General features: G+C 51.8%; 1 protein-coding gene across 2 annotated transcripts in view; it reads left to right on the top strand.

Moving 5' to 3' along the window:
* The window catches only part of DNPH1 (2'-deoxynucleoside 5'-phosphate N-hydrolase 1), a 114,147-nt gene that overhangs the window by 67,611 nt on the left and 32,335 nt on the right, over nt 1–14,201 (top strand). For both annotated transcript variants that reach the window (XM_069608878.1, XM_069608877.1), the window contains one exon: nt 1,394–1,504. In XM_069608878.1, coding sequence (XP_069464979.1) covers nt 1,394–1,504 — 111 coding nt within the window. The remainder of the gene's footprint in view (nt 1–1,393; nt 1,505–14,201) is intronic.

Raw genomic sequence — 14,201 nt, 5'->3', positions numbered from 1 at the left:
ACCTACCAGCGCCTTCAGACCATACCAATGGTATATAAGGCGCTATATAAATGCAAAATAACATAACATAACAATGGCGAGTCCCTGGCAACAAGCTCACCCCGCAGCCAATGAGACGTGAGTCCTTCGGGATGTCTCACTGGAGAATGTCAATCCTTCAGTCTCAAGTCCTAGCGACTGATCTCTGGCCTGGCTTTTCTTTCCGCCATGCCAAGGCCTTGATGCTTGTGCTTTCCTGGTTCATACCTTGTTACCTTGTGGGCATTTGGGATAGTGGGCTTGTCTTTTGTTTTAGCCTGCTTGCCCCTCTGCGACTCACTGCTGGGGTTACCTATTTCAATCTGTCTTGCCATAAGGTGTTCTGGAAGTTGGTTTGATTTATGGACACAACGGAGGTGCCACATTGGGAGGGCTGCTGATTTCCTTGATGCGTGCCCTGTGGGCTGTTGCATGCCATCTGTTTGGATTGGAGGCAGTTGAAGGTATTGGTGGATTTGATGCCCTGGGTGTATATTGCAATGGAACGTATTGATTGCTTTCTGAGTTGCTTCATAATGACTTCTTCCCGAGCACCTCCACTGGGACAAAATGGTTTGGGTGAAAGGACTCTTTTGGGGGCATTATTTGAGATGTCCAGCACCCCCTCGAGCCTTCTAATCACCGCCTTTGATTCCCCAGTAATGTGTCGTGGCAGGCCCAGCTTTCGGAAAGCTGCCTAGCAATTCGCCTAGGATACCTTCTACTGGGGCAGACTGGGCAAGCAGAACTTGCTCTGCAGGTGGGTAAGTGGTTGCTCAAGCAATAGAGGAGCAATACCCCAACCTCTTGAGGCTCTTCTTTCCTCGACCCCACCACTCCCCTCTGCGGGACTCCTGGAGATACTAATTTTGACATTATTTCTTTCATTGCTGCTCTTGTTTCTTCTGCCATTACCTCCCTACTCTTTGATTTCTTGAAGGACACTTCCCCAGGCCCTGGTGTTTCAGATCTGGAGTGTCCACTTGTGTTGCTCCCCCTTCTCTAGCAGGGGGTGTCCACTTGACCATCGGCATTACTCATTGCTGGGCCAGCAGAGTAGCACCATGCTTATTTTCCTTTGCCCTATTGCTGGAGGTTGAGATTAGCAATATTGGTATTATGTGAATGATAGAATGGGTGAAGTGGAGTGAAAATTGGGTACGGTTTCTCCAGTATGGATGAGTGAAGGAGCGTGTGAAAGAGGTGATTCGCAAGAACCGAGAAACCCATCTTGTGCATGGGGAAAAAGATCGGAAGCATTGACGGGTGTAGTGCAGGATCACATATGTGACGGGGGGCCTAGGGTGTAATGGGGTGTGGGGGTTTTGCAGGACCTGTGTTTCACTCTAGCTCTCTGTGTTCTTATTTTTTACAGTGGTCATCGCAGAGGTGACGCAGCCCTCCCTGGGAGTTGGCTATGAGTTGGGCAGAGCTGTGGCCATGAAGAAGAAGGTCCTGTGTCTCTTTCGCCCCTCTTCTGGCCGATGTAAGTGTGTTTGTGGACCCTGCAAAGCTGAAGTCTACTGTGGACCTCACCTGTTTGTTGTGCCTAAGAAAGGGCTTGACTGGATGGAGGGAGGATGCAAGCGATTAAGGTGAAAGGTATTCCAGGAGATATAAAAACAATAAAACATCAGTGAGTTTTGGAAGTAAATCATATACCCCTGAAATCTCCCCAGGTGTTCCCCAACTCCAGAGTGGCACTTTTGTTTCCTGGCAGTAGGAGCTGTTCAAAACCCAGGGCGGGAGGAGCGGCCAATCGGGTTCCATGAAACGCGGGCTGAAACCGCTAATCTGAGCCTGCGTTCCATGAAACTGCAGGCTGCCTACCCTGGCGTGGGCCGCATCTGCCCCTGACCAACCCACTCCTTTTTTATTTATTTTCTCTTGTCCCAACCACCCTCCCCTTTACCACTTACAGGGAATGGGCTGGAACAAGGCGGAGCAGCACAAATGTCTTCTCGGAGCGCCGCTCCGTCCCCCATACCCAGTGGACAGTACATGTCTCTCCCTGGTCCTGCGTCTTAACGGGGCGCTGCGTAGTCTTCTGAAAGCGGTATGCTCGTGAAACTCTGGTTACGCCTGCTATAACTCCGTGTGCTGCTCTTTACTCAGGGCCAGGGGCTCGCACAGACATCTACCCAGCAGATCTGAAGCTGCATTATCGCACACACGAGTAACCAGCTCTTCAACAAGCTTTCAGAAGTCCCGGCACTGTAAACTGCCAAAGCCTCACAAACAGTGCTGCAGCTGTCCAAACTTTATGTATGTCCTGTCCTGCAATTTGCATAAATCTCTTTATTAGGGTGGATATCATGACCAATCAAAACAGAAGAGTCCATTATTCACTTTAAAAGGGCTTCTTTCTGAATCAATATGACGTATTTAGTATTTTAAATTGTGGACATTATGATGTACCCATAACACTCTTTGCTTTTATACAAATAGCTAGGATTGGATTCGATGAAGAGATACTGTGTCGCGCAACCTGGCCAGGGGCCACGCCATTGGCCCGCCCCTCCAAGGAGCTGACCGTTTTCCCAAAAATGTGTTTGCATTTCCAGCACTGCACTTATCTGATTGTTGCAGCAGCAGCACCAGCTTCCCTCCTCACTTTTCCGGCTGCTATGGTAATAGAAGAGGTGCTCCATATGGAGCCCCGCCTTCTACAACCATGGTGGGCATTTTGGATAAGTATTTTGACTCCTTGAGCGGCACGCAGCGTCCCAATGAAATAAAGTACTTTTTTAAATTTTATTTTTAGCACCCCGGTTTACCACTTTGGTAACCTGGGGTATAATGGCGTTGGAAGTTGGAGTGGGGGCAGGGGTAATGGGCCGGAGCCCTTAACCACTCTCGCTTCGCTTGGGCCGTTAACTCGGGCTATCAGGCTATTCCCACACAATGCCTGCCCCACACCACATCCTCCTGGGATCTCTTAGAGCTAGCTTTATCAAGCATTAACATCGAGCACACATTTTGAAGTGCCTGAAGATGTTTGTTCTTTTTGTAATGTTTTAAAAAAGAAATGTTTAACACAATTTGTTTTTAAGAAAAAACATATAAACAAAACTTGAGCACTTTACAAGAATAGTGAAGCAAATCGAAATATACAATGAATGAGCATTTCATCAGCTTAACCCCCTACCTGCCACCCTCCCGGAGTTGAGTACAAGGGGGGAAGAAAGAAAAAAGAAAAGGGGGGGGTCATTTGGCAGGACTCTTCCCATTTACCCCAGATGTTACTTAGTCGGGCATCCCTGTTCATTGTAAACTCTTCTTTCAAGTAACATACATACTTCATGTCAGAAACCCATTTATTATACCTCAGGGTCTTGGGTTTTCCCAACAACATAGCTGTTATGTTTTGCCAGTGTTTTTTCAAAGCAGTCTTCTGAGACTTAATTGGAGCTATAAACGTGCTACTGGTGTAATCAAAATATCTTAACCCTGTCTGCCTCAGCCACTCTATTTAGAAGCACTATGCGTGTACTTCACTGAGGTCCTGTTAAGAACAAGCATTTGGAAACAGTTTTGGCTTGTGTATTAGGCATTTGCCAGGCCCTGCTATTAAATGCCCAGATATTCTCACCATTTTACACCTGTTACCATCAATGGCCAGTTAATACCACTATGGCAGTGCCTGCCATATGCCTTTCCCATGCCTATACAAAAGCCCAAACTGTTGAAATTGCCAGGACGTGTTAGTTTATGCTTCATGGATAAAGATTGTGCGAGCTGTGTATGAGTGTGAGAGCGATTAGTCCAGTCATTTAGGACACGAATGGCCTCCTTTGTGACCCGACAGAACTGCTAAATGTCTGTCTACATGGTATACTTGGGGGAAACCTTTTACACAACACTAATGTGATAGTCTGCTGAATCTTGGAGTTTGTGTCTTGTGGCGGCAAGATGTGGCAGAAGATAAAAGGAGAATTCTAAAAGATTCCAAGGAAGAAATAGGGAGATCATTGGCTGTATGTGGGAAAGAAGTTTTAATGAGGGGTTCAGGTCTTCTTGGGTTGTTCTTTTGAGGGAGTTGGGTAGTGTTCTGTTTTTAGCATTTGTAATGATTATGTGTTTGCGACCAATTGACGAAGTTTATGTTTTACATTTGATGTATGCTCATTGGAGTATTGTATGTTTTAATGAAATAATTATGTGAAAAGTTCTTTGAACACATTAAATAAGTAAAAAATAAGAAAAGAGAAAATGTAACTCTGGCACGGGGGCTTAAATGCACCCGACTCTAGTGCATTTGCTGCTGATCCGGAATGTGCCACTGGACCCCAAGGGCACCCAAGGAGGGTATGATGGTGGTGGTGGTGGTGGTGGTGGTGGTGGTGGTGGTAGTAATTAAAGGATGTAGGAAAATTGGTTAAGCTGGGGGTAACGTATAGGCATAACGTGTTAGGCTATAGGTCACTACTGTATTAGTAAGGCTGGAATATTTAGTGACAGTGTCCAACTTGGTGTTTTTGACAAGCTGCAAGTACCTTAATGGGTCACGCGTGGGATTAGAGGAAGAGTGAAAAATACAGGATTCAGGAAAGGTGCATGCAATTCGGTGTAAGGAGAAATGTTACAAGGATCTCTTAATTTCAAGAATGTACCCGAATCTGCAGTGAAGACCTCCCCTTGGAAGAGAATGTGGTTGGAATATTCCGCAACCACTCCTGCGAAAGTCGACCACCCGGTCCCCGCTTGCTAATACACAGTCACTCCTCGACACCCTTTATTATAGTGGTCATTGCTCCAGACAAGATTTGGAGGTGGGAGTATTATACTCCATATTTTCAAACTTTGAGAGTAAATGTGATTTCAAGGGAGCAAAAATGGGTCTTCTTCACAAGAGAGCAAAATGTATTTAACATGCAGCAGCCGCATGCAAAAACTGTATGGAAATAATTATGTGGCGGTGGTCCGCATCATGATAGAAAGATGATTTCTCCAGCATTGGATCTTTCATGCATTCACATGTTGTGAATATTTCCCGTTGTCAAGCTGGGAAAACCTTGGTTAGTTTAACATGGCGGTTTCCTATGGAAAACTTCGACACTGAGTGTCCTAGCAACGTCGTTTTGGGTGCTTTAGGCTGCACCAATAGGACATCTAGTATAAATATCCCCGCCCCCGCGGCTTCCCTTCAGATTTCTACCGTCTCCAAACTGTTGGAATTACCTCGAGTTTTCTCTTGAGAAAATTGCTTATCGTGTTTTGCACGCGCCTTTGCTGTTCTGTGTATTTTCAGGCCCATCATGTCAACATTGGGCCCAAAGAAATCGTTATTTCGTCCCTGTGAGACCTCAAGAACGTCTACAAAGGGGATGGGCATGCAGACTGTCTGTATTGCCTGTATCCCAATCATTCCGCAGACAACTTTGAGATTTGTCAAGCATTCTCTCACAAGACGCTGAAAGACTGCAACCGGTGGTTGATTTGCTGGTTGAACGAAGGTACGGAAGTTGGTTTGGCCAGCAGTGGCAAGTCCTCTACTACGGCGGAGAAGGTGTCGTCTTCGCACCGAGAGCGAGGGCGAGATTGGCAGAGCAGGGCCGGCGTCGTAAGTGGGGAAAGGCGGTGAGTCGTCTGGAACCAGGTCGGTGCATCAGAGAAGAGGGTCGGGCACGAAGGGCTGAAAAGTCGAGGGCATTGAGTGGCAGGCCGGAGAAGGCGCTGTCGCACAAATCCGCGGCAGCTGATAAGGAGAAGGCAGAGTCACGCGCGTCTTCGTCGACGAGGCACTCATCTTCGAAGGACCGGCGCCATTCTTCTTCAGCCCGTGAGTCTTTCAAGCATCGATCCAGCTCCAGCGGCCAACTTCACCGGAGAAGGCCAGGCTGGTGGCGGTCTCGATTCTGTTGCCGACAGGTTCGTCTACGAGAGACCCTCCGTCGACGGTGGTTGTGCTGCCTTCTATTCCTTAGTCGACGGCACCGTCGTCGACTGGGCTGGATACCTCGTCGACGATCGCTGCGGCAAGTGTGGAGTTATTGAAGGCCTCGGCTCTGCTTGGGCCCGGAGGTGGTCCGTTGACACCGGAGATTCGTCGTTGCCCAGGAGGACGGATACCTGGGATACACCCCCAGAGGTGGATCCCCCGAGTAACCCGGCTCAGCCATCTCCGCCAGATGTGGGCGCCTTTAATGCCATGATGGCAAAGGCTTGTCAAAAGTTTGGTCTTACTCCGGAAGAGGAGCAAAAGGATTGTTTTTTTAGTTTGATCATATGGGGAAGAGACGGAAGGCGGTCTTCTCTGTCCCCATATTGGACCACGTGTGGCAAGAAGGTCTGCACACAATGCGCAATCCGTTCTCGGAGCCTGCGGTCAAAGGCTGCTTAGAGAAAAAGTTTAAAGCGTCTTCAAGTGCCTCACGTCGCAACCCACTCCGGAGTCGGTGGCGACGGCTAGTCGAAAGGCACGTAATCAGCACAAGTGCGCAAAGCCCCCGGGCAATGAGGGCCATAAGCAGGATGCGTTTGGCAAGAAGGTGCTTACGGTTGGGGCTACGAAGGTCAAGGCGGCCAACTCTCGCTACGACAGAGCAATGTGGTACTGGTTGGCTCCACTATTGGCGCATCTGCCTGAGCAAAAACGGAAGGAGGCAATGCTTCTGGTTCGAGAGGGGGGAGGAAGACTCCAATCATAGCATTAATATTGCGGTGGACCTGGCCGAATCCGGGTTCAAACAGATAAGAAATTTAGTTGTTCTCCGGAGGCAGGCCTGGCTGCGCTGTACCGATTTTCAGCCTGAGGTACAACACAAAGTGGTGGACAGGCCATGTGAAGGTAAGCAGCTGTTTCGGGAGAAAGTTGACAAGGCATTGAAAGGTGTGAAGGAGAACTCTGATGCAGCGCGATCACTGGGGACGCTGCAGCGTGGATGCTCTTTTTGCCACTTTTGTGCATTTCGAGGAGCCTCAGAGAATGCCAGATTTGCAGGCTCTTGCGACAAGGGCTACGGTTACCCCAGTTATTCCTCCCAAGGGTTCTGACGTTCTTTCCAGTCCACGCAGAGGAACAAGGACTAACGAGGACTATCAAGCGCAGCAGAAGGGGTCCAGCCGCATCAGCTAGTAGAGGCCGGCAGTCCAAGCCTCAGTAATGACTGCCATATGGGCAGTCAACTAGGGGGCAGAGTGGCGTTTAATTACAATACAGCCACTGGTTGGAGTTTCGGCACCCGCAACTCCTATTCCACCAGTGAAGGTGTTGCAGCCGCATCTGCAGATCTTGCGTCAAGAAGTGCGTCTTATGTTGGAAAAAGGGGCAATAAAACCGGTCCCGGTGTCAGAACAAGGAGATGGGGTTTACTCCTGGTATTTTGTGATCAAAAACCAAATGGAAAGTGGCGACCCATTATGGACCTTCGGCCACTAAACAAGAATCTGAAACGCCACAAATTCAGGATGCTAACGTTGCCAGACGTTATATGCTCGGTCCACCTCTCAGGTTTGATAGTAAATGTATTCTCAACCTCCAAGTCACCCACCTCCTCCACCTCCTCACCTGTGGAATTTTCGTCTGAGGAACGTCCAGAGGAAATCTGTCTTCTTTCTCGCCAGGAGGAGTTAGGCTTTTCTTTGCAGATTTTAGGGTATGCTCCTCTGGACGCAACACTGCCTGTTAGCGATAAGCTGGCAGTAGGGGCTCCCAGGGAGTCCACCCCACTTCAGGGAAAAGCCTTAGCAGAAAAACCCTGATGTCGATCCTCTGATGGTAATGGAATGACCAGTTAAATACTCTTCTTTAACTGATGGGAGGACTTGAGAGCGTAGATCTTGAGAGCGTAGGTACTACGATACCCAGAATGCACCGGACCCGGGAGAAAGATTAACCAGTTGCCGGTGAAACTTCAGGTAGGAACAGGAATAGCCGTGGAAAAGGTAGAAATTACTCAGAGGCAAAAGGGCGGAAGAGGAGAGGAGGAAACCAGGAGACCGGCACCGAACCACTGACGAGACGGCGGCAGGAATGCCAGAGGAGCATTAAGAGTAACGCAGAAGCAGAAAAACAAAGGCTAAAAGCCTAGAGGGAAAGTTCAACAAAAGGCATAAAGCGGAACACTCGAGCAGCGTGTAAACCCGACGGAGAAAGCAGGGTTGCAACGCGCCGAGTGCTAGCTTCGACGCATCTTTAAACACGTCATCGCGAAGTCGGGGTGAAACACTAGAAAGTTACACCGACTTCGCCGTAGCGTACTCAACTCATTTCCTCCTCCATTGTTCCCACAGCTTCCAGGGGGCTCGAATCATGACACCACCTGGGAGATTTCTTGGCATCGTTAGAACTCGAAGCCGCTTATTTCCACATCCTGATGCTTCCCAAACCTCTCAAGTTCCTACGGTTCATGGTCGGCGACTATCATTACCAGTTTTGGGGTTCTCCCCTTTCGCCTCAAGTCGGCACCCAGGACGTTCACCTAGTGCCTGGCTCTGGTGGCAGCCTTCCTCAGCAGGGAGGGGCACCATGTTTATCCGTACCTAGACAACTGGTTGGTCAGAGGAGCGACTCATCAAAGGACGTTGGAGTCTCTCCATGCATCAATGCTCCTGTTAAAGTGGCTGGGGTTTGTGGTCAACTTCACAAAATCTGACGCCATCCAGGGACTTGGTTTTCCTCTGGGGCCAGTTTTCACACAGAGCTCAATCTGGGGAAGCCGTCTGTCGACAGAATTCAGAAGCTGATCTCCAGGGCGGCCCTGTGGGGGCCGGGAACATCGATCACGGTCCGAGGTTACATGTCTCTTCTCGGATCCATGGCGTCCTGCATCCCACTCATCCTGATGCAGGAATTGTCGACTGTTTATGTGCAGGAGTTTCATGCCTCCATGTGGTCACAGAGCCTCGGTTCCTGGTCCGACAAGGTTATCACCTCCTGGGCTCTGGCGAATGCCCTGCAATGGTGGACTCGCTCCGACAACATATCGAGGGACGTGCCCCTGGTGGAGCCGGATTTTCAGTACACGATTGTGACGGACGCTTCCAAGGTGGGTTGGGGGGGCGCACCTCGACCAGTTTCAGGTTCAGGGCTTATGGTCCCTCAAGGAGGCGTTGTTGCACATCAACATTCTGGAGTTTAAAGCAGTACACTGGGCTCAGAATTCAGACCCTGAATGAGAGGCAGAAAAGACTTCAAACAGGCAACACCACTGCAATGATTTATCTGCACAAGCAGAGCGGCACGCATTCACAGCCCCTGTCCCGGGAGGCTCAGGCGGTCTGGCATTGCGCCATTGCTCACAGGATTCACATAATTGCTTACCATTTGCCAGGTATTCAGAATGTTCAGGCGGATGCTCTCAGCAGAGACACAATTCAGTTGCACGAATGGAAACTGAAGGACGCCCAGGTGGCGAGGATTTTCAAGAAATGGGTGTCTTCCCGCGCTGGCCCTGTTTGCGTACCCAAAAAAACAAGCAGTGCCCTCTCTTTGCCAGCAGGGTGGCTCATCCAGACTCGAGGGGGGGGGGGCGCGTTCTCATTCCTGTGGACGGGCCTGTTTGCGTACGCGTTTTCTCCGTTTCCTCTGATCCGGAGAACGATCCAGATAGTGTGCAAGGTGATCTTGGTGGCCCCGTTCTGGCCCAGGCGGACCTGTTTCTCGGATCTACTTCACCCCGCGGTGAACGACCCTCTTCATCTGGGGTCGGAGACAGATCTGCTGTCGCAGGACGACGGAAGGGTGTGGCATCACGACCCGGCATCCCTCAGTCTTGCAGCGTGGCTGCTGACCACTCCGAATTTGGTCATCTAGGGATCTCGCTAGATTGCTGTTAGATCTTGGCTGCGGCAAGGGCGCCATCTACCAACGTGTGTTACGGCCGAAAGGTGACTAGGTTCTGTGCCTGGTGCGCGGATCAGCCAGACTTGCAGCAATTAGACGTGTCACCAGCTCAGCTTCTTCCGTATCCGCAGCTGCTGTCGAAGGGGGAGGGGCTGGTGTTGTCTTTGATCAAGGTGCATTTGGCTGCCATATCCAGGTTCACAAGACGGCGCAGCTCTACACCTCTGTTCAGTGACCGGTTGGTCAAACACTTCTTCAAAGGCCATTTCAGGACGTTTCCCCAGAAGAAGAGGTATTCTCCGGTATGGAGTCTCAATGTGGTACTCTCAGCTCTCACGAAGCCACCGTTTGAACCTATGTCGACGGCGAAAATTAAGTTCCTCACATGGAAAGCCGCTTTTCTGGTGGCTATTACATCTGCCAGGAGGATTTCTGAACTTCAGGCTCTGGTAATCGACCTGCCGTATCTGCGATTCATGCGGGACAAGGTTCTACTGTCTACCAATCCTCACTTTACCCCTAAAGTTCAGTCGAAGTTTCACAAGAACTCTACGATCGCCTTGCCCACTTTTTTCGCTAAGACTACCACTCCTGCAGAAAAAACGATGCATTCCTTGGACGCCAAGAGGGCGTTGAAGTTTTATCACAACCAAACTCAGGTCTTTAGGAAGTCAGTTATTTGTGGCTTTTGGCCCCTCCAACATAGGGCAGTCTATTTCTAAGCAAGGACTTTCCTGTTGGGTCTTCTCCTCTACGATTTCCTTTTGCCACAGCAAGGCTGGCACGCCTTTGCGGGCCACTCCTAAAGCCCACTCTAGAAGATGCACGGCGTCGTCTGCGGCGCTGTGGGTGGGTTTACTGCCAAGCAGCATCTTGGGCGATGCTGCATACCTTTTTATCAGACACTGTCTGGGGCAACAGCATGTAGAAGATGTGCAGGTGTGACGTGCGGTCCTCTAAAGCCTGTTCCAATAAGGTAAGCCCCGCAGCTTCCGTGGTTTGGTTTGTTCTAATGATGTTTATCGTTACTTATATTGGATGTTTTTTCATATTGTTGATGGCTATGGCCTGGGGCAAGGGGTTTTGTTTGCCCGTCGTGCACCACCAGGTTATCATACTGCTATGTAATCTATTCACAGCATGTGAATCCATGAGATCCAATGCTGGAGAAGGGAGTAGTTTCTTACCTGTAACTCCATTTCTCTAGCATGGGGTCTGACATGGATTCACATGCTCATGAATATTCCCCGTCGTCAGGCTGGGAATCCTCGGTAAAGAAAAAATCAGTATCAGTTTCGTTTCTGATCTGTCTTTCTTAGTAGTAACCAATCACTGATCTCTGGGTCATACTGCCCCAGCCAATGACTGCCCTCTCCCTAAGCCCTGCCTCTGGCAGCCATCCTCAGATTTTTACTGCACGCTCAAGTGTTGGGAGTCCTCGTGCTATAGCTCTCGAGTTTTTGCGCTTTTTCAGGAGGTTTTCTCATTTTTTTTCGGTTTAATCGAGCCTCAAGCTCCACCGTTTCTACTTCCGATAACTGGGACCCGTTTCAGAATTCTTCTACGCCCCTCAAGGGTGAAGTTTTTGTCGAGTTTACGCTTCTTGGAAGATTCCGGAAGATCTGCGGCCTACCTCAACGGACATGGCCCAGGACAAGGGAAGCTCGACGCCCGGATCCAAGCTGTTCAGGTGCTGCCCTTGATGCAGATTACAAAACGTTTTCAAGGAGGACGAGCATTTGCAATGTCTCTACTGCCTTCATGAGGACAAGACGCACGTGGAGAAGGACTGTGCGTTCTGCAAGAACCTTTCGGAACGGACCAAACAAGATCGTCGTTCCCGCCTCGCCGCCTGGCTGGAGAAGGGCACAGCAGGTGAGAAGGCGAAGAAAAAGTCTGAGCGGGCTTCCAAGTCCTGTGAGGGCACCCCGGCGACGGGGGCCCAACAGAAGGCCAAGCACTGCGAGTCCGCGGGCACTGGGAGCGCCGAAAGGTCGGGCTCTTCGGCTGCCAGGCAGGGCGCGACTTCCCCGGCACGTTCAACCACGAGCCAGCGCTCTGGTTCGGAGAAGAGGAAGTCCGAGAACCCGGGTAAGCTGCTGGAGCGGCCCCAGTCGATCTCGAAGGGGGAGCGAGGCGCTGACCCTCCCCCCAAGGCGAAGGCCCAGGACGCACCTAAGGTGGTGAGGGCGTTGATCCAGCCGGCAAAGGCCTCTATCGAAGTAGTCGCTGCGACCCTGGCGAAGCCGGCTGAGACTACGCCAGCCCATCGTTAATACCCCCGTGAAGTCCCCGGTGGAAAAAGGGGGGGGGGCGGTGGCCATTACAGACTCGGTGGCCATTACAGACTCAATCAGCCTCTGAGGAGGAGCTGGTGGAAACCGAGAAGGGCCTCAACGAGAGGTTCATAGGCCTCAACGAGAGGTTCGAGAAGATTCGATCCCAGGGGACGGTCCCCGCTGATGTGATCGAAGAGGGCCCAGTGGAGCGGCCATCCCGCCCATCGCAGCCATTACCCGAGCCTCAGGATAGCTTGGCGGCCATTTTGTTGGCGATCCAATCCTTATGTACTGAGATAAGGACGAGATTACCACGGACCCCGACGGAGGATCCAGAACCAGGCCTGTCGGGGAAACCCTCCGAACAAGCGGAGGAGAGTCCACCCCTCTCCGCCCTTCGTGCCCGCCAGCGCCTGTGGTCCCCTCATCCCCCCCTAGCCCCCCCCCCCACCCCTCGCCGGACCCTAGAGAGGATACGGCGACGGATACAGCGACGGGGATGGACGACGGCGGCAATGACACAGCGGACATCCCGTCATCACCCCCCTAGGGCTTCTCCAGCCGACGAAATTGGCTCCTTTCACGCCATGATAACCAGGCCATCCGAGCTCTTCCTGCTCTGCCCTGAAGGACAAAAAAAGGAAGGGTTTCTTTACCAACAACGAGAGGCCAAGAGGAAGACTGTCTCCGCGGTGACTTTGCTCAATGACATCTGGGGCGAGGGGCTTGCTGTCCTCAAGAACCCTTGCACGACACCCGCCAAGAGGGACAGGTACGAAAGTACCGAGTCCCCGATACCGCCCCCTTGTGCCTCAGGGCCCAGCCCACGCCGGCCTCCGTCGTCTCGGCAGCGGCGAAGAAGAAAGCAGCGGGTGCGGCGGCTTCCACTTCCCCGCCTGACAGTGAGGGCAAGAAGTTGGATTCCATGGGACGACGAGTCATCTCGTCAGCGGCGACGACGATTAAGGCGGCCAATGCCTTAACGATCGTGGCCCGCTACGACCGGGAGCTCTGGTTCAAGATAGCTCCCCTGCTAGACTTCCTACCTGACGACAAGAGGGCGGAGGCCCTACAAATTCTGCAGGAAGGCGAGGTGGCGTCGGATCACGCCATAACGGTGGCAACGGACATTGCCTATACCGGATTTCGCCAACTGGGCAACGGAGTTTGCCTCCGACGGCGAGGGTGGCTCAAGGCGACAGACTTTCGCCAGGACGTCCAGACCAGAGTGTTGGATATTCCGTTCGACGGCAACAACCTTTTTGGTAAGGCGGTGGACGAGTCTCTCCAGGCCATCAAGACCGACTCGGAGACGGCCCGGGCTCTAGTGGTACTTCAACAACGACGGCCCTTTCGGAGCTCCGGAAGCAGACAGGGTGCCTCCAAAGGATCCAGTGGTGGCTCTTCCACATACCGCCAGGCGGCCCGCTCCTCTTCCCAGGAAGCCTACAGAGGTCGCGGCAAGCAAGGGGATCCCGCCGTCGTCGCCAAGGCCGTCTCCAAGCAAGACTGTCCCGGCCGTGTCGTCGGGCCCCCACCGAAGCACCCCGGTTGGAGGCCGGCTGACGAAGTTCGTCAGCGTGTGGGAGTCCATCTCCACCGACCGTTGGGTGCGGGACACCCTGGCCAACGGGCACTCGCTGGAATTCCAAAAGAAGTGCCCTCGCATTCCTCCCGTGGCCCGGAAGGAGAATCGCGTCCCTCAACTGCTGTGGGAGGTAAGGGCGATGCTCAAGAAAGGTGCTATCGAGCTCGTCCCCAGGAGGCTCCGGGGCTCCGAGTGTACTCGAGGTACTTCCTCGTCAGAAAGAAGACAGGCGGTTGGCGCCCCATCCTGGACCTGCGTCGGTTGAACAAATGCATCAAGGCGCAGAAATTCAGGATGTTCCCCCTCCAGCACGTGCTGGGACAGCTGGAGGAGGGCGCCTTCCTATTGCCGTTGGACCTGGAGGATGCTTACTTCCACATCCCCATTCTAAAAGGATACAAAGTTTCTCAGGTTCATGGTTCAGGGACGCCACTACCAATTCAGAGCCCTACCATTCGGATTGAAGTCGGCACCCAGGGTATCCACCAAGTGCCTGGCACCAGTGGCGGCGCGGTTGCGCCTGCAGGGG

This window comes from Ambystoma mexicanum, chromosome 4q, assembly GCF_040938575.1.
Source record: "Ambystoma mexicanum isolate Mex_15411 chromosome 4q, UKY_AmexF1_1, whole genome shotgun sequence".
Lineage (NCBI taxonomy): Eukaryota > Metazoa > Chordata > Amphibia > Caudata > Ambystomatidae > Ambystoma > Ambystoma mexicanum.
This window is presented reverse-complemented; position numbering and strand designations above follow the sequence as displayed.